Genomic DNA, 21,485 nt, shown 5'->3' on the forward strand with positions numbered 1-21,485 from the left:
ATATGTTCAAATGTGCATACCCAGCCCATAGCTGGCTCTCAACAGACCCATACTCAAGTAGCCATTCACTTTTACATTCCTTGACTAGTCCTCCCTGTTGGGACCTCTTGTGTCCAACCCTGTGCCTTCCTTCCTGTCTCAATTGAAAGCATTAGCTCCTTTTCTCAGTGCATCTTCCTTCAGGACTCTGGAATCCACTTTTCATTCATAGACACTTAGTTTTATTAATCTTACTTTTCTTTTTTTCATGTTTTAATAGTACATTATAGTTATACATAGTAGCGGAGTTCATTTTGACATATCATACATTCATGATTCCATATAATTTGCTCTGTTTCAGTGTCTAGTACTTCCTTTCCCTCCTTCTCATCCCTATTCTCCTTCTATTCTTCTGGTCTTCTTCTATTTATTTGTTGTTTTGAAATTGATGCTTTATAGATATACATAAAGGTAAAATTCACCAGTATATTTGTATATGTACTCTCCTTTGCTAATATGTACACCTTAACTTTATTTTCTCTTTTTTTCCCATGTATTTTTATTGATGCATTACAACCATACATAATATTGGGATTTGTCTTCATGCATTCATGCATACACATGATATTTTTTCTCACTTTGAAATGTGCTCTAATATCCATAGTTAAAAAAAAAAGAAAGAAAGAAAAGAAAAAAAGTAGGGAAAAAAACATTGTTTTTGTTGTTTGGTCTTTCTTTATCTCACAGAGAGAATTTTTCTTTCCTCAACTAGACTCTACCCTTCCTCAAAATCTTGAGTCTGGATTCTGTCATCAAATAATATTCTCCAGAAAGCAGACTATAATACAGAATAAGTAGAAAAAAAAATTCTCAGGGAGAATGTAATGGACAAAGGGTAAAGACAGCAAGAGTAGGTAGGTTAAGTACTCAGATGGTGACATTCCCTGACATTTCTGAAGAAAGAAAAAGGAAAGAAAGAGCATTGCGTAGAAAAACCCTCAGACTCCCAGGGTTCAAAGAAAATCTCAGATTCACTAGTGGAGCACTCCAGAGTACATACAAAACATGCACTTGAAGGGTCTTAGGTTAGCAGGACTGGCCCAGCTTGACACGCCCCATGGTGCTTAGCCATTGACTAAGGAGTGTGACCTGGAATGAACGCTACTGTAGCAGATCCTACCGTTCAGTACCTGGCTGCTGTCAACTAACCACATTGCTGGCAGTCTGGTTCTCTCCAAGGGAGATCTGAGCACAAATGTCACTTGCCACAGGTATTGGTCACTCTGTTGAAGTTACTTTCTGAAAGCTCCTAAGTGACGATCAGACCCTTTTCTCCAAAGGTGCAACTTTTGGTTAGCTGCCCCTTTTAGGTTGGCAAGAAACATGTTTTTCCAGAGGCATGTTCTACCTTAAATTCAAAAGTAGCTTATAAAATTTTTCTTGGTCTCTGTGGTTACAGTCATATGCTACAACAGAGGACAAAAACTCTTCAGTGTTCATAACTTCAAAAATTACTATTCGATATTAATTTTTAAATATGCAAAAGCTATTCTACAATTCAGATGCCTTGAAAATTAACTTAGTGCTATATTTTTTGAGTTCCTAATATGTGGTAAACACTTTCATTGGTATTTTGTATGTATGAACTCTTTTCATTGGTAACAGAACCCATTGAGATAAATATTATTAATATTAATATTTAACACAAGAGTAAACTGAGGCAACAGAGAAAATAAATAAATTTCAAGGTGACATGGACTAAAATGTGGTAAAACCAGAATATAAAACCCAGGTCTTCAGAGTTTACACAACCAGTACATTTCCTGTATGTTAATATCTAAAGTACTTTTTCTATAAAATTGTTAATTGCAAAATGTTGATCTACTTTTAAGCATATGCATCATGTGGCAATATATATTTTTCTGTCTTTCAGGTCCCTGCATTCCTAATCCATGCCATAATGGAGGAACCTGTGAAATAAGTGAAGCATACAGAGGGGACACTTTCATAGGCTATGTTTGTAAATGTCCCCGAGGATTTAATGGGATTCACTGTCAGCACAGTAAGTTATTTCTAGTCATTGTGCTTTTATTATTATTGATCTAAAGTGTACAAGTCATTACCATTCTTTGTTTGTAGTAGAATCATAGATTCTTTGAGCAGTTTGAGCAGCAAAGAGCCCTAGCACTTGGCTGTGCAGCTTCTCTCCCACTGAATACACCAGGTCCTCAGCTGAGGACTCGACTATGTTGCAGTCCTTTCAGGGATGTGGGGGGTTTGTAATATCCTGGTTTGCCCTTTTCATCATTGTTCAACCATAATTGCAAAATATTCCTGTTCCTGTCAAACTGATATTTGTTTCCCTTTCAAATTTGCATTAAAGCTACATTCTTCAAGCTTCCCAGAATTATCCTGGTGATTAGGTTCAGAGATAATACCCAGAAAAGAGCACTCTCCACTCTGCCCTATCTGTAAGATAGGGCTCTCCTTCTTTCTTATTGTCATTTTAGCATGTAAATCTTTGAAAAGTCAACAAGCCTGTCATCTGCACTTCTTTCTTTTATCTCTAATCTTATTTATCCTGGAAATTTCAACAAAATAAATTCATTTGTGATGATTTCTTCTTAGAAGCAGAACTGAACAAAAATGTCAGATGAGTGGTGTGGACTCTAAATTGCCACAGGATCCCAGCAGGCAAGCTCTCAGGGAAAGTTTTTATAGGGGTGTCACATGCAAGCTGAGTATTGAAGAAGGGACTAGATATTGATCAGAGTGAGGGGAAGAGCATGTGGTAGGAAGAGTAGAGAGGGATTATGTGAGCCATGAACATCAGAGTGACAGTTAAGTGATGGTTTTAAAAATAAGTAAGGCAAATCTGGATATGTCAGCCAGAGCCCGAGTTCCAGCCAACAGCATCAAGCATAGTGTCCCCCAAACCTGAAACTCTAGGAGCATCTTGTACTTTTCTGGACATTTCCCATGTCCCAGAGTTTGTAGAATTTCTGAAGATTGGAGCCAAGCATCCCAAGTGCCTAGATATTCACTTAATCCAATGAAGAGAATATTGGCAATCCTTTATCACAATGCCTTGAGATACAGTGTCAGGGCAGTGCCCAGAGGAGACAATCTGGCCACCTCCCTCAATTCAGTTCAGAGCAGCCTGTACACATACACACTGAAGACCCACCTGGAATCAGATTTCCATGATGGACTGTTGTCTGGTGTTCAGACATGGGCCTTAAATGTAAGGTCAAATTATTCTGATTTCTTTTTTTAGAAACTGAGAGTATATACAAGCAGATTCTTACTGTTAGAAGAAATCCTTACAGAATTTGGAAGGATTATATTTGGAAGGCATGTATAGACCCCTAATGTCACATGTATTACACATTAATTCGTTCTTTTTCCCCAACCTACTGTTGAAGGCAGCATGAATTTGGGGCCTGCCCTTAAGCCAGAGATTGGAAAACTCAAAATCTTAGTTCTGATGAATAATATTTATACAGTGATACAAAATTATTTTCATTATCTCTAGGCCTAAATTTCTTCATTTTGAGAAGTTCCATTTCATTTCAGTTGTTTTTAAGCACTTAGAAGTTCCATCAAATATATCAAGTCAGCCAGGTGTGGTGGCAAATGCCTATAATCCCAACACCTCAGGAGGCTTAGGCAGGAGGATCACGAGTTCAAAGTCACTCTCAGCCACTTAATGATGCCCTAAGCAACTCAGAAAAAAAAATCAAGTCATCTTTTGTATGTCCCAGTCTTTTGCCTTATACCCTTGCATCACACTGAAAATTCATTAAATTTCAAAGTTTATTTTGGAGAACAAATGACTGCTCCCCTTGCTACACCTGACCCCTTCCCCAAGACCTTAAATTCATTTTAGGCATTGCAGTGGAAAACCTGAGGCTGAGAGATTCAATTCAGAACTAGAATTTTATTGTCAAATCACCTTCCTCTATTCTGTAGATTGCATCATTATTAGTTGCAAGAGTCAATGGAAGGAAGAAGACTAGATTTGGATTTGGAATCAGAAATCTAGATTTGAGACCTGACCTTTAAAGTTATTGGATAAGTGACCTTGAGCTAGTCATTTGACCTTTCTGTGACCAAAGACACATAAATTGAGGAATTGAACTAGAAATAGATGACCTTTGGTTCACATGAGCCAGGAAAATATTATGACTAAATGGGTTGCTTACTCACTGTATAAAGGTTATCAAGCCTTCCTCTTTATAGATGAAATTGAAAAGGATTATATATTGGGAAAGCAGATTTAGAAGTGCTGGTAGCTCTGGAAATCTTTCTGTAGGAGAAACAGAAATACAACTCTTTAATCCCCTGCAAGAACTGCTATGTGTTTGGGTTTGTTTTTCACACTGGTAACAGTTTCATGACCGAGATATTCTCTAGAGCCTTGCTACTCAGAATGTCCCTAGGAGATTTTTAGAAATGCAGATTATCAAGCATCACCTCAAGTCAACTGAATCAGAATCTGTACTCCATAACAATCCCCAGGTGACTCTTGCACATCAGAAAGTTTGAGAACTACTGTATAAAGTTTTGAATAGCTAAGTATGATCATATCCTACACTGATAGCAACTGTTGAATTCAGTTGCATAAAATAGATGAGAGCAAAATGTTTAAGGTTTTTGAAAGGCAAAACTTCATTGAAAGTTACTAAAAATTAGAGATGTATTAATTTAATATGAATATTTCATTTGGAAAAAGAATAGAAAAAAATCCTGCAGATAGCCATTGGGGGAATGCTTACTAAATCAGTTCTATGTGATAGAATATTCACTAAATATTCTAGAATATAGTTAGACACTTAATTAAGTTTTATGATACCCAGTGATGAATATACAGGTAATCATTTCAGTTTAACAACTATGTTACCAATGTTTTACAAATTAGGAAAATTATTTCCATAATTAATATCTACATATGCTTTTTGGATTTTTTAATGGTATAAGTTTTATTTTAGTGTAAAGTTTATAGAAAAACTGAGCATGACATATAGGGTTCCCATCTAGCTTTCTTTCACATCCATACACAGTTTCCCCTAGCATTAACATACTGAACTGGTGCAATACATTTATTACAATTGTAAGCAAACATTAATACAACATTATTAACTAAAGCCCATAATTTACATTAGGTTGATTTCTTTTTTATTTTATAATTACCTGGGATTTTAAAAATGGATAAGCTCAGGTGTTCTCCATTATAGATTCACACAAAATAGGTTCATTGACTTAACCCCCCCCCCGTACTCTATCCATTTATACATTCCTTCCCCTGCCCCAACCTTTGAAAGCCATTGATCTTTCACTGTCTCTATAGTTTTGCCTTTTCCAGAAATTCATATAATTAGAATTCCCCAGAATGTAACCTTTTCACATTGATTGCTTTCACCGAACAATATGCATTTAAGGTCCCTCCTTATCTTTCTAGGACTTGGTAGCTCATTAGTTTTTACACTTAAACAATATTTCATTCTATGGTTTTATCACAATTTACTCACCATTTGTAGGGTACCTTGGTTACTTTCAAATTTTGGCAATGATAAATAAAGCTTCTATAAATATTCACATGCAAGGTTTTATGTGAACATAAGTCTTCAATTTATTTGGGTAAATACCTAGGAGAGCAATATCTGGGAAGGTTCCTTCAGTTTTATAAGAGACTGCCAAAATGCCTCCTATGAGGACTGTACCATTTTACCTGCTTGCTGGCAATTAATGAGAGTCCCTGTTTTTCAACATACTCATCAACATTAGTCATAATAAAAATAGCATGAGATTATAACTCTATAATAATTTTATAATAATCATTAGGAATCTCATATAGACTTATCAAATTGTATTTGTTTTGAAAATGCCATAGGATAATGTGAGACACACATACTCACTATATGTATGTATATAAATTAAAGATATACATTGTAGAATAAATTGAGCACCAAAGTAGTCCAAAGGTTAAGATCTGAAAGGCATTTGTAAGCAGGCAGCATTCTACTGGGAGCTGCATTTGGGGCATGCTAGAAGTAATCATATTGTCTTCGTTGCCTAGTAACAACTCTAATGCCTTAGAGAAGGACTATTGCTTCATTCCCAGGACTCTGCCTGTCTTCCCACAGCAGACTCTATGCATTCTTCCCTCCCAGTCAGTGCACAACTTCACAGCCATTATTTCCTTCAAGAAAAAATTGTCAGTTTCTATTTTTTGGTGAAGAATAGCTGGTCTAGGAGCCCAGAAAGCCCTATAAGCAAAAGGAATGGTTTAAAGAAGTGGTCCATGTGATCAGATTGGCTCAGGAAAGATAAAATTCTCACTAGCCCTTTTCCTCATTGTAAAAGGTGGTCAGGAAAACAGACCGAAGGCTTTCCTCTTTATTCTGCTAAATACTGTAAATCAGTTTGGTCTTAGATTTATGTTATTGATTAATGGATTCATACATTCAACAAATAAAAATCTACTGGGGCCTTGAATTTTTTCACTTGTGCAAATTATATGTTCCACTTTTTTTAGAATTAGATAATGATATTTGCTGTTTCAAAAATCATTGTTAATAGGATTAATTGCATATTTGGCAATTTTGTGTTTTCTCCGATACATTATACTTGTTAAACATGCAGACTCATAGTCTACCTAAGCCCTGTTGAATTGGAATCTTTGGTCAATGCCTTGGATTTAATGCTTTAGGATTTAAAAATACCCATATGATCTTTAGGTACACTAAACTTAAGGAACACTGGCTTAATGACTGACCATTAACCTTCAGTATCTTAATTATACTGGAGGAGACATAATATAAGGGGCAGGATTCTGGATAAGACCTGGATTTTGATGCAGCTCTATCTTGATCTATAGATGAAGGGTCAGCTGGCACTTAATGCTTCTGTGCTACAGGTTTCTCATCCAATAATTCAATGCAATAGACATTTACTGAGAGCTTACTGTGTTGTATGCTCAAAATAACATGTCTGCAAAAACTGGAGTTAATAGCCCTTTACCCTGCTTGCTTAAAAAAATGTTCATTAGAGTCACATGAGGTGTTTCAGAGCATACTTTACAAAATTGGAAGAATTAGGTATGCCTGATGGTCTGATGTTTTACAATCTAATACTGATTCCTATTGATTGTGAATTTTTCTTTCCTTTAAAAATGTTTTAATTTTTTAAGAAAAAAATCTGTAATGTGGGATAAAGAGAACTTTATGTTTTTCTATAAAAATTTTTCTTAACATCCTAATTAAAGATAATTCTTATTATTTTTAAATCAATTTTTAATAATTTTTATCTTCCTGGCTTCTTTAGTTTAGCTTTTTCACTACAGAGTCCATTTGTCCTAACAAAGAATTCACTTCCAAATTTTGTAAAAACTTTTACCTGGAGTTATCACTTACACATTCAAACTATATAACTCCATTGGTTAAATAAATATCTCTAAGAAGACTTTCAAAATAGACTTGCTTCCAAACCCAAAAACTGAGGTCGAGATTTGAAATATTCCTGCTCACTGATGACTTTGAGGGTCAGTGTGAGGCCCCTTAAGTATATAGACCAGAGGTCCTGGAACTCACTAAACATTGAATCATGTGGACGTCCAAATAAATACACAGATTTCTTTTGTTCATCCACAGAGATTCCAGTGTAATAGACTTAGCTTTGGACCCAGGTGTACTTAACAAGTCCCCCAGTAAAAGTGACACAAATGTTCCTAGAACTCTGGTTCTCAACCTTGGCTGCACATTACAACTGCCTGGGGACCTATAAAAAATAGTATTGGCTGACTTCTACCCCAGAGTCTGATTTTTAATTGGTCCAGGGTGTGGTTTAGGCATTAGGGGTTTTTAAACCTCCCCTGATGATTCTAATGTGCAACCAAAGCTGGAAATCATTGTTCTAGAACCATCTTGTGAGGAATTTCAGTATCTAAACCCAATAAGCAGAGATACACTCAAAGGGAAACTAAATTTAGTATACTTAATTAAAAGCTCACACAGAATGAGCTTCTTAAAACCTTATTGAATTGTGACATTTAACCTTTATTTAAAATCATGCAAATCATCTTACAGAAAGAATTCCTAACTAAGTGAAAGAATCAAGACAGAAGAAGTTGTTAGCTTATTCTTCTTATAATTCATCATTCTTTAATCTATCTATATTAGCCAGAGTTCCAAAACATTTTTATTTTCTTCTTTTCCTTTTTTGGCTAGAGGCCAACAAAGAACATGGTCTTGTACAACATAGATAATAGATATTTGCACAGAAACACTACTCAAATATGTAAACAAACTCTGATATTGATAAAACTCATATTTTAAAATGGCTATTTTAGATAATAGGAAAAACATTTTTATCCTTTTACTTATTAAAAGAAACCTGGTTGTCCCAAAATAATAAACTCTGAACAGAAATATCTTTTAAAAATTTTGCTACAAGATTATACTCATAAAGAGAGCATATTTATACTAATAGGCCTGAGCTTCTAGAATGGGTTCACTCATGGTTTATGAAGATTCTCTAAAGGAACACAAATAAAACCACAAAAGCAGTTTTTAAAAATAATGTGATTAATTTGAATTTACACAATCTCCCAGAGATGTTAACATTGATTTCCTGATCACTATTGCTCTTTGCTGCTACCTTCCAAACTTCCATGTAGCTCCCATGGGACCTCATTCTTTCCTAGAGTATCCCCCAGACACATCAGGAAATTATATATTCACACATTTAGAAAGTATTTATTGAGAACTTACTTTTTGGTGAATATGTGTCATGTACTTAGCTCTGCCATTGACCCCTCCTGGAACATACTGCTCAGGGGCAGGCTACTCTGTCCCCAGCTAAATGATTACCTCACCAGCTAAAGTGTACATGGTCTGAAGAAGCAGCAGGAGTCTAGTCATTTTACCCACATTGGGTCCTACTGTGTTCCTTGGTGTTGGCTATTTTCAGAAGATCACAAATCTTTTTATGAACTCAACCATCTTGCTGGAGCTGCTCTATCATTCAGGGCTCAAGCAGATTCCCCAGGCTTGCTAGGGTCAGAAGGCAACATGTCTATACCTCTTATCCCTATATCTATCATCTTCCCCCAAATCTATTTTGCAGACTCATTTCTCCTTAGTTCTGAAAGCGTCTGTGCACACAAGGATAAATCTCTTTATGTATCTGAAGCCTATTTATCCAGCAGGTATGGATTAATGCCTACTTTGAACCAAGCAATGTTCTGTATGTTGATTACAGCACTGAACCAAAACAACCAAATCCCTGCTGTTTCAGGGCTTTTATCCTAATGGGAAAAAAATTATAATAAAAAACAGCAACACTTGCTTTACCATAAAGTCAAGCAATTAAACTCCTGGGCACTTATCTCAGAGAACTAAAAGTTTAAATACCTGTTCATGGATGTCCATAACAGTTTTATTAGTAATAGCTTAAAACTGGAATTGACTTAGATGTCCTTCAACAGGTAATTGGTTAAACAAACTTTGGTACATGCATACCTGTTACTCAAAATAGAAAGGTAGGAGCTATTTATTGATACTTATAAAAACTTAGATAAATCTCCAGGAAATTAGCTGAGTGAAAAGAAAAAAAAAGTCAATTTCATGAGGCTGTATACTAAATACTTCACTTCTATAACATTTTTGAGATGACCAAGTTTTAGAAATGGAGAATATTCTAGTGGTTTCCAGATATTACAGAAAGGGAGGAAGGTGAGTGTGGTTTATGAAAGGGCAACATGAGGTATCTTTGTGGTGCTGAAACTGTTCAGCATACTGCCATGATAGATTCACAAGTGTATGCATATGATAAAATTGTATAGAACTAATTACATATGCAAATAAGTAAAACTCTGTACATCTGAATAATATTGGCATATTTTTAATAATGTCAATAATATTTTGGTTATACTTTTATTATTCATTTGAAAAAACTGGCAAAGTGTACATGATCTCTTTGTATTATTTTTTATAATGAATATGAGTGTGTAACTAATGAAAATTTTAATTAAAAAGCATAAAGCATTAATATGTAATATCTAGTATCCATGTGTGTTTATCAGGATGGGACATGGAATTCAGGGGTATTATTTTGTAACATGGCCAAAGAAGTTTCCTCATACCTCAAATTGACATTTGAGACTCAGGAAGTCTATCAGGGAGCAAAACACTATTGCACCCTAGGCTAATTAATGTTTTTTGAATATGTCCCCTTCTCACAGCTGTGCTGAGAATGTAGTTGTTTTCTTTTTAGGACCCTATATGTCAGTTTAAGAAAGGTGTACAGGAAGCATTCACTGCGAGCATCTTGCTACTGTCCAGTCATGTATATTTTAAATCATGAAATCTATGTCCTTTGCATTTTTCATAGCAAGAGGCATAGTTAGAGGCACCAGATGAATCTCATATTCTGAACCTCATGTCTTACTAAAATCTATCACTGACCCAACTTTCCAAGTTTATTTCCACATCTCCCTTTGTATACCAAATGTTTCACCCATGTATGCCACTGTCCATGCCCCCTCCACACTCTGTGATTCCCCAGGTACTGCTTCTGATTTTGTGCTTTTTGTGCTGGTAAAGCCCATTCTCTTCTTCTCTTGTATACAAATGTCAGATGCAGATCATCCATGAACACTTCTACCCTTCCCACTCATTATCAGGCAAAAAGAAACTCCTAATTTCTACCTTATACAACACTTATTCTTTTTCCTTCTAACTTGTTTTGTATTTATTTGTATATTTCTCATCACCCCAGGTAGCTTAAAGGCAATTTCTACCTGACTCATATTTGATGCATGATCGTAACCTAGAATTGTGGTTTGCACATAGTAGGTAATGAAAATATATTTGACAAATTAATGAGTAGTAGGGCTTAGTAAATACTTGCTGATTATTTGACTACTAAAATAGAAATCTAGAAAAAAAAAATGGTGAACTGCATGGAAATCTTTGCAATTTTCTGGTCTCTTGGACCAGACCTCTAGGCTTGCTTGCCCTTACTGAACAGGTTATATGGCTGTTTGACATACAAAATGATCCCTTATGTTCAGCAAGGTTTCTGTCACATGGTCAATGTACTGTAAGCATTTGTTGAATGAATCAACGTGAGGGTATCTGTTATCTGGATTCTATTTTTTCATTTTTACTAAATATAAGGTAGCACATTGTATTACCTCTTTGTCAATGTGATAAAATACATTAGATTTAAAAGAGAAAATATTTATCTGGCTCATAGTTTCAGAGGTTTTCATCCATGTTCAATTGGATCCATTGCTATAGACTGCAATGAGACAGAACATTATGGTGGAAGGGTGTGGTGGTGGAAAGTTGCTCAGCTCATGGTAGCTTTCAGCAAGCTAAAAAAAAAAAAACATACCAGAGAGGAAGGGGGCAGGTACAAGATACAGTCCCCAAGGAGAGGAGCCCAACAATCCCTTCAGTTATGAATCCCTCAGTGGATTAAATCAATTCTTGAGATAAGAGCCTTCATTATCTACTTACATCCCCAAAGCCCACCTTTGAACATTGCTACACGGGGGAGCAAGCTTTCAACACATGAGCCTTTGGAGATAATTCCAGATCTAACCATAATGACACACATGTTTATCAACTTTAAAGTACAGGAATATTCTATGTTATTAGGAATGAGACCTATAAAAGCTATTTTGTCTGGCAAAAGAAAGCTTAATATTAAAATCTAATAAGTAACCTGTCCTAGGTTCCTATAGCTCCCATTTTAATCTGCAGTTTTTGATGTCTGTTTTTATTTTTGAGTATTTTAATATGTAGGGATTTTACTTCAAACTCTTTCAACTGATTTGTTGAAAAACATAGTATACATCAAAAATAAATAAATATTCCCAATTCTTCCCATTTGGCTCTGAATTGATAATTATAGCAAAACAAGGTATGCACAGCAGTAAAGTTATTTCTCAATGGCTAGCTGCAGAAGTCCCAGGCAGCCTTTTTAGAGGCAGAAAATTATTCCAAGTTTCTAAGGACTCACCATATTTGAAGGGAGTAAGCAATGGAATCTATTTTGAAGTTGATGAGGTATTATTTTGATGACAGTATAGATGATATTTTTCAATATGGATAATCAATTTTAAAAACTTGTTTTTAGTTGTAGATGAAGACAATACCTTTATTTATTTGTTTTATGTGGTGCTGAAGATCGAACTCAGGGCCTTACACATGCTAGGCAAGCACTTTACCACTGAGCCCACAACCTCAGCTCCAATAATCATTTTTTCTTATATCTTCATCTAAGTAAAGCCCAATGAAATGTGAATACACACACACACACACACACAGACACACATGTAAATATTATGTATTTGTGTAATTTAACGTGTACATTTCTTTTCCTATAAATGATGACACACATTCCAATCAATTTTGCCCTAAATTCTATAAATGAATTGTTTAGTCTTAGTGGTAATCTGATTAGATAGGTTCCTGGACTAATGATGCCTTTTTAAAAATTTATGAAGCCATCTATGATATCTAGTATATATTTACACTGATAGTCTTCTATACTAAAAACTAAACAAACACACACTTGCCTTTTTTCCTTGAAATAGCTTAATTCTTAATAATAGGTCATACATTTTAATTTGTCTCTGAGAGTTTTAGAAATAAAACTTATTTCAAATTCTCTTGAGTGCACTCTTATAAGAGTATAGAGGACATTTTTATCTGAGAACATAGTATTTTTCTTTTCTCTTCAGAGTAGTTGAATTGAAGAAAAATATTTATTGCCACCTATCTATCTGCTGTAGTTTATGGCTTGCCATTCTCAAATGGCTCAGAGAATATATTTAAAATGAACCTCCTGGTCATTTCCTGTTTCTCGGGGACTTTGGACATGATGTGGTTTTGTCATTTGACAGTAGATGCATTCTTTGAAGTTCACATTTCTTGCCCAACTTTAATCAAGCGTTCTCAAAACAAATTTGAGAGCTTTGATGGATTTCGAAAGCAAACCATCTTGTTTTCTCCAAATATTTTATTTAAACTATGATTGATGTTAAGTACATAATTAGCAATAAAGGGAAAATAATATGGCAAAGAGTTCAGAATGAAATTTAAAAACTGAGTTTTCCTTTTGTTATTTATTGTGATTTCTTGCGGTCAATTATATATAGACTGGTGATTAAATGCCTGACTAGAGAGGTTGAATACAAGAAGCTGTGGCTGATACAGAACAAGGACAGGAAAAGGTTTAGGGACAGGGCTGAAGTTCTAGAATGTAGCAAGAAAAGAATGTTGATGGATTTTCTGTGGGCCATGTGGGACTCTCAAAACCAAGCAGCTATATTATCTTTGGAAGGATGGGGTCCAAAAGGATAGTGCATGGTGGATGTACGGGGTGTCCCAAAAGAGTGGCCCGTGAGTGAAGGCAGATACAGATGCGGAATTCCCAGAGCTAAAATGGCATTCAAGAATCTTCAAACTTGCTTCCAGGAAAAGAAAAGCACACAGTTGTATATCTTCTTATTCCAAGGGGTTACCAATACTATCTTTCAACCCAACCACCAAGCAAGATTTTTCATTTCATCTACTCTGATATAGAACACATCAAAATACTGCTATTGTCTTGAAGAGGACTAGATGGGTTTAAAAGAGTGAGTCCATAACTTCTTTCCCAGTTTCTTCCTAAGTTACTGCCTGGAGGGAACCCTGCCTTGAGTCTCACATTGGAGACTTTTCTCTGACTTCCTCTAGCATCATCCCTTCTATGGGGCTAGGAGTTTGCAGGTATAGGGGGTCATACTCATTTAGAGATCTGTGGTCTCTTCTAGACAATGCTCAAGGAACTCCTGATGCCAGAATATTCTGGTCAAATGATGCTGAAAATAGGTCCAGGTCCTAAATGGGCCTCTTCTCCATGTCTGTCCTCCACGGATGACCATGACATTAGTGTCTACAATGCTCATCTTGGTGACAAAACCTGGGGCTGCAGTTTTCTGTATGGAGGAGGCAGAGCTTAGGTATTTGGGTTGGAGAATGTTTAAAGAAGTGTGAGATCAGAATTTTTTCTCCCACTGTCCCCACTTTATTTTATGGAACCCTGAGATGTCTGAGAGTTCTAAATCTGAACCCAGCCTTCCATATGTTTGGAAATGTTTTAAATATTTGTTCATCTTATTTGTAACTTTTAATTATGTAGATTTGTAAGATGGCTGCTATTTTCACACAGATCTGCCCCTATTAGGAGAGAACCTACTTATGCTTCTGGCCCACATCATTTCCCTTGTTCAGCAGGCCTGAGTTGAGGAGGAGAAGATCCAAGCGAGAAATCATGGATTTCTACATGCCCAAGACAGGACTTGTTTTAGTGTGTGAGATACATGCAAATGTTTATGAACTGTAACTCAGATAAAGGTATTTTTCTTACCTAAAAGTAACAAGAAAAACCAGGAAAGTTGTTTCAAGAACTTGATTCAGTATCAGAAAGAAACAAATATCTAATCTTAGGTGAAAGATTTTTGTTTTCATTTTAAGTCTTATAGACTGAGAAAATCTAGTTCACAAAGAATACAGTGTTCATTATGTTTGCTCTGGTGATTCATTTTCTTACAGGCATCCTATGATCCTATGATCTTGCATCTATCCAAGATATCTGGACCTGAGAAAAGAATTAGTCATAAAAAATCCCCAGGCTTTACAAAGGCAGTCACCCTGAAGCTAGACTAGGAAATGTCTCCTTTACCCTTACCTTACATCAGCAGTATTTCCTTAGATCTAGGATTGAAATATGGAATATGCAATTCTATCAACCATTAATTATTATCTGAGAACTGTAAGTAACTGAGCTTCATTTTATGTTCAAAGTAAATAGGACATATTTTAAATCCCTACATCATTTCCCTAGACACTTTACTTATAGAGCTATAGTGTTTCCATGTTGGGCTGCATGTGTTACAGGAGAGTGTAAGAGACAGGACTATGAGAGGAAGAAAATAAGAGGACTTCCTTTTATGTTTTTGAATTGTTAAAAATTAGACACACTAAGTGAGAAGTTATTTAATCACATGAAGGATGCACCTAGTCTGGATTACCTGTCAAAATATACCAGTGCACAGGTGCTGAGGATAGAGCAGCAGTTCTACAAAGCAGAACACTCCAGGCACAATGTGGCAGTTATATTATCTATTTATAATAAAATGTACCCTCTCCAAATCCACAATTGGCTTAAAAATTCTGCACAGAAATGTCAAGTTGAAGAAAATACCAATAATGCAAGCAAAGAAGAAAATGGAAGCTAGTATTTCTTCTATTATGAGCTAAATAAAATGTTATGAGACAAAGTGTGTCAAACTAATTATTTCCAATAAGAAATTGTCTCCTCATATTGAAACTTTCATTATGATATATAATATGTTGATATATGTTATTTATTTGCATTTCCTATATACATTCAGTGATGTATCCAATATATTAGCAATCTTTTATGTAATACTCATATAGTTTATAACTACTTAACTATATATTTATTAGAAGTGCATATCATAATTAAGATTATAGAGATGTATGCACACGTGTTTTGTGGGCATGACTAGTGGGACCTAGAAGGCGTTTAGAGTTTTTGAAAGAAAAGATGTACTTACAATATAGAAGCTGATTTAAGCTTGAAGTTGTAAAAGTAACCAATAACCAGATGTTTTATTATATTTATATTAACCATTTTCCTCTGCTTCTATCTAACCCTAAAGACACTATTTTTTGCCTACAAAGTTGCAGTCTACTTATGATTATTGAAACAACATAAAGATTCAATCAAAGGGATATTTGAAGCCCTTGGAAAAATATCTATGGTTGTGTCTTTGAGCTTACTCTCCTATAGTAATTTGAGTTAACTCAAAAATTCAGTATTTATTTAAAATAAATACCTAGCTGACTTTCAATATTTTTATTAATGGAAATTTCTACCCATTAGTTTGTATTGCAGAATGGCAGAAAGTGAATCTCTGGAGATGCCTGTGGCCAAAATGTTTCCACTTGGTTTCATGTACAGACAATGAGGATACCATTAAAACGTAATAAAAATGTACATTGTTTCATTTTATTGTTCTATTTGTTTCTTTTTTTATAGGCACCACAGGGAATGATTTTATGGATTTTGTAATAAATGAGTTTGGGGGGAACATAAAAAAATAGAAATCTGAAGGAGTATGATTATTAGATCAATACCCTATATGTTGAGAATGGAACTGAAATGTAAAAGCATGGAATTATGAAAGTAAATCCCCTAACCTGAAAGTTCCAAAAAATAAAGGTAGATGAGAGAATTCATCACAAATACAATTTTTTGAGTGAGAATTTTTGTAAGCATTTTAGATAGAGGGTTTTAAGACGTTAAATGAAAGATTTTTATATTTATATGTTCTTCTATTTTTTAAATATTCAATTTCCCCCTGAAATTGAGGAATATAAATATATCTTGTACATGCTGGAAACACTTTAAAATATGCTTCAGTAATGCATGTATATCTCTGCTGAGGTTCTGAATGTCCTTTCTATTCCCAGGTATTCTATTTTGTAGCATAATCCAGGGAAAGTGTCTGTAAAATAAAAGTAGACATATTTAGATATGTATGTCTATTTTGCTAGTGGTAATTGGATAAACTATTTTCCCATTATTCACTATAATTACTTTTAGTGCAGATATTATTCTTTAAAATCTCAGAGCAGTGTTCACTTGCAGAGTTAAGAAGTACATTGTAAGACCCTGAAGATTGCCTATTCTTGTGAATTGCTAGATGAGAGTGGTGAAATGAGAATGCCAAAATGTTACTTGACTCTGTCCAATATAATTGATAAATTTATAAACCAGTCAGATTTCAATTTACTTTTATTTTCCATCATTAGGACATCCGATTTTATAAATGTTTTCTTTTATGTCTTTCCTCATATTCAATGAAGCTTGTTGTGCCTAACAGTTTTGTCTGTATGCTGTTCTAATGCTTTAATTGTATGCAGCATGCTGCTTTGTTATAGAAACACTTCTTTGTTCAGTAATATATTCTAGCTATTATTGTCTAGAAATTTTCAGAACATCCCCTTTCATTGGAACCAAAATATTCAACGTTCTAAGGCTGAAGTATTGCTATATTTTAATTATCTCTTGAATATTTATGCATTTAGTAAATTATGCATTTAGCTTTCTATATGATCTTATTTTTAAATTCATAATACATCTGTATAAGAAATAATTACAAGGGAAAAGCAAATTTGACATAAAGTATTCAGAAAGATTAAAAATCCTCATCACTTTCTTCTCCATCATTCTCTCCATAGACTTTTTACAAAGATCAGACAGACTGGAAGTTCTATCATTATCAGGAACACTAAGTTCTGTGGGCACATGGTGGGAAGATTGAAAAGGGCCTAAAAATAGATTTTGAGAAAATATAGAACCAGAATTTATGTTTTTAAAAATTGATTTGCAAAAATGCCAAACATTATGTATGTATAATTTACATTTTTTTTTAAATTTGAAAAGTTTGGTTCTATATCCTATGACCCACAGCCAACCTTTTCTTCATCTTGTTTCTTTAGAAAGATTTGAATGTTATCTAATGGGCTTCTCATTTCACATCTGGAATATATGTAAAACTTTTTCACAGTCAATGATGTGAGTAAATCCCCTGCTTCTTTTTAAAGAAAAAGCTAAAATATTCTATATTTTTGTAACCATTAAGTGAAAATAAAGGTAAAAGGAATACTCTTTAAACAAAATGAAAGATATAATCTCTGATATTTTTAAGAAACTTTTTCTCTCCTATTAAATTTTCTTTAAAAATTATGGATGCTAACTTCTGGCATAAAAATTTTTGATTAATATGATATTGGAGAAGGAGGAAACTCCAGTATTTACTCTCTCCTTTTCATTCTGTCTATACTATGTGCGAATGCTACTCTGGCCTGATGTCTCAAAAGCATATATACTAGAGAAAGATTTTTATCTAGTGGATGCCAAATATAAAACATAATAACTTCTCTTGATGCTTTCCTTAACAATCTTTAGGACCAAGATTATTGCTCTCACAGGAAATACACTCTTCTTAATTTTACTGAGCAGTCAGAAGAAATTGTTTGTTTGAGCTGGTAGCCTCCCTAGAGGGAATGTGGTAAGAGGTTGAATTTGAAGTCCTAAAAAAGGCTCTCCATTAGGAAACTTGGAATAAATAGTGAACATTTTAGTTTCATTGTTTGAAATGTTTGAAAATAGGATGAACAGTGGATTGTCTGTGTGTGTGTGTGTGTGTGTTATGTGTGTGTTTAATAAGGCAAATTGGACATATGTATTTTGATCTCTTTACCCTGAAAGCTCACTGAAGTGACAGTGAATTCTAAATAAAATAAAGATAATATAATATTTAATGATCTAAAATCAGTGAGAGAGACCTTTATCTTCCTGGATGAAGGAGTGTGGGAGACCATTACGTAAATAGAGAAGGCCACCCAGAGCCTACATCCTTGACACAGCAAAGTCTGAAATGGAGACAAGGCTGTTCTTCACATAGTAGAACAGGTCCTAGCTAAGTTCAGAGAAGAGACCTGACAGAAATCAGGTTAGTCAATTAAGAGCTTTCTTTAAATGGCTGCTCTGGTTGCCCCTTCTTTCCCTCTCTGTGCCCTCTCCCAAAACAGCGTAATTTTCACCATTAAAACTATAATAGTTCTTTCTAAAAAAATATAAGAGTTTCCTAGGAATGAGCTTGGGTTCCAAATGTGGAATTTGAAAACACTAAGAGAATCTTCTCTTGCAAGATGGGATGAGCCTTGATATCTGCACTCTGCCTATGCAGTGGCAGTCAATCTTCTCATGCAGGGGAGAAGCCTGTTGGTGAAAATAAACCCGTAAAAGTATTGAAGAAGAGAAATCATTTAAGAATATCTCTTAATCTCCTCTCTCATATATATAAGACAACTAAGCTTCACCAGACATTTAAGGTGAACTGCACAAAACAGAAAATCCAAAATGAATACATAAAATACTTGATGCAAGAGGAATAAGGTATGGTTCATGGAATAGAGAGACCTCGTCAACACATCTTAATTATAAAGATAAAGAAAATAGGATATTTATATAACAAGAATATGCCACTTTGAAAAAGAGTTCATGAATATGAAAAATTGGATTGGAGGAATTTTTTTAGTATAGTAAGAAGTAAAATTCAGAGACACCTTAAAAACTTAGATGAAAATATAAATAAATGGAAAATATGAGTTATATGCTTAATAAACAAGGAGTTTTGACTTAAGAAATTCCACACAGAACTATATTTTATTTATAATAAAATAGAAAAATTGGAGGCAATAATAATTAAATCCTTGTGTGAAATAAATAAATGAGTACAGACACAGTGAATGACAAAAGACATTTTTAAACAAATTCTAAAGAATTCTGACATTTGTTCGTAAATGGATGGATCTAGAAGTGAAATAAGCCAATGCCCCCAAATCAAAGGTCTTCTGATATGTGGATACTAACATATAATAAGGATAGGTGAGACTAGAAGTTCAATGGATTAGACAGAGGGGAATGAAGAGAGGCGGAATAGGAATAGGAAAGACAGTGGAATGAATCTGACATAACTTTTCTATGTCCATATATGAATATATCACAATGAATCTCCACATCATGTATAGCTATAAGACTGGAATCCTAATTAGAATAAGTTATATTTCATGTTTGTATAAATATATCAAATTCTACTTCTACTATCATGTCTCTCTAAAAAGAACAAATAAATTTTTTAAAAAGAAATCTGTATGGAGGTAAAATCTCATAATCCCAAAGAAATGGATGCTATTGTTCTCCAGAGTAGAACATAATCAGTAAGTCATATCTACATAGATAAGTAGATAAGATAGATAGACAGGATTTTTTTAGAGGAATTAGCTTACATGATTATGGGGAGGCTGAGAAGTTTGATGGTCCTGTGAAAATAAGGTTTTTCAGGGTTCCAGAGAATCCCAGTTGTACGGCTCAGTTCTAGTCCAAAAGCCTCAGAACCAGGGAATTCAGTAGTGCCACCATTATTCCAAGACAAAAAGGTTAGGATCAGTTGGGTGGAAAGGGTATGCAAGTCCCATAGTCCGAAGGCTGGGGAACTTGGAGTCCTAATTTTCAAAGCACAAGAATAAAGGTCTTCCAGCTCAAGAAGGCAGAAAGAGAATTCGCCATTCCTCTACTTTAGTGTCTTCTCCAGGCCCTCAAACAACTAGGTTTTGCCTGCCCACATAGAGAAGGGCTCTTCCTTACTTCATCTACTGTTAAAGTTCCAATTTCTTCTGGAAACCTGATCCCAGATGTACTCAGAAATAATGATTTACCATTTATCTGTTTATCTCATAATCCATTCAAGTTGATACCATCACAAGATGTAACAGGTTAACTTGAAGCAAAAACTATATTGGCTTCAAATATTCTAGGTAGCAATTGTGTGCACTACAAGATAAGAAAATAAATTCTTGTACTATTCACTTTCTGGGAATACGTGAATTTGAACTTAGACTTCTATTAGCAGGCGAACTTCATGCAAATGTGGTCTCCCTTTTTTAAGACAAAGGCTCAAAATGACCTTTTCCTTGCTTTTTTCATGAAAATTACCTGAAAATGTCCTAAGGCATATGAAAAGAGGATGTAAGAAGAAGAAATCTAGAATCAATGAAGAGTAGAATAAACCCAGGGGAAAGAGGAAAAGACATCCCAGGATGTAGCTTACAACTCAACTCAGAGCAAGAAGTCAAAGAGTTCAAGGCAACTCTTCCAGAGATTGTTAATGCACTTAATATGGACATATCATGATCACATGGTGCAGAAACATGTAATTCTCTCATTAAAAATAATAATTCAATGTTCCAGGAAAGGCAATAAAAACTGTATAAAGCCAAATATGTAAATGAGTCATAATTAAGAGAATACAATTAAGAAAATATGTCAAAAGAAAGTTCATTTGACTGTGATACTAGAATAACCTCAATAGTTTGGTACATTTTTGGTGAAGAACAAGGACATTTTTATACTTTATTCTACAATGAAGAATAATTTTTAAATCATAGTATGGTAAATATCCTTTTTTGATAATGTTTGCAATCAGTTATAAACCCTACTATTGAAGAATCAATGTACAGATGATTTTATATCTCAAATTATTCACACCAACTTATGTCCACATTCTTTGTCATATAACTTTGAAATTATCCTGTGAAGGAGGAATGCATTTCTTCACTTGTTGGCTTTGGGTTTGGAGATAGGTCATGATTTGGCCATTAAATGGAGCAAAAGACAATGAGTCACTTCTAAGCCGACTTAAGTCACCCATATTTCACTTGCTTGTTTGAACTTCTGTTATTGTCACATTGGAGGTACAAATGATAGTTACTGCACCTTCAGCTTAGACCTCACAGATGATCCCACAGGGAGGAGACTTGAGCACAGAGCTCAGGAGAACCAGCTTCTCTGTG

The 21,485-nt window shown here is 34.6% G+C and overlaps 1 protein-coding gene across 2 annotated transcripts in view; it reads left to right on the forward strand.

Annotated features, from left to right (window-relative positions):
• The window catches only part of EDIL3 (EGF like repeats and discoidin domains 3), a gene marked incomplete at its 3' end in the record, with an annotated part of 399,965 nt that overhangs the window by 187,810 nt on the left and 190,670 nt on the right, over window positions 1-21,485 (forward strand). For both annotated transcript variants that reach the window (XM_081296057.1, XM_081296058.1), the window contains one exon: window positions 1,913-2,041. In XM_081296057.1, the coding sequence (XP_081152183.1) occupies window positions 1,913-2,041 (129 nt within the window). The remainder of the gene's footprint in view (window positions 1-1,912; window positions 2,042-21,485) is intronic.

Source organism: Spermophilus citellus, assembly GCF_964194105.1.
Source record: "Spermophilus citellus genome assembly, chromosome: 1".
In the NCBI taxonomy this organism is placed as follows: Eukaryota; Metazoa; Chordata; class Mammalia; order Rodentia; family Sciuridae; genus Spermophilus; species Spermophilus citellus.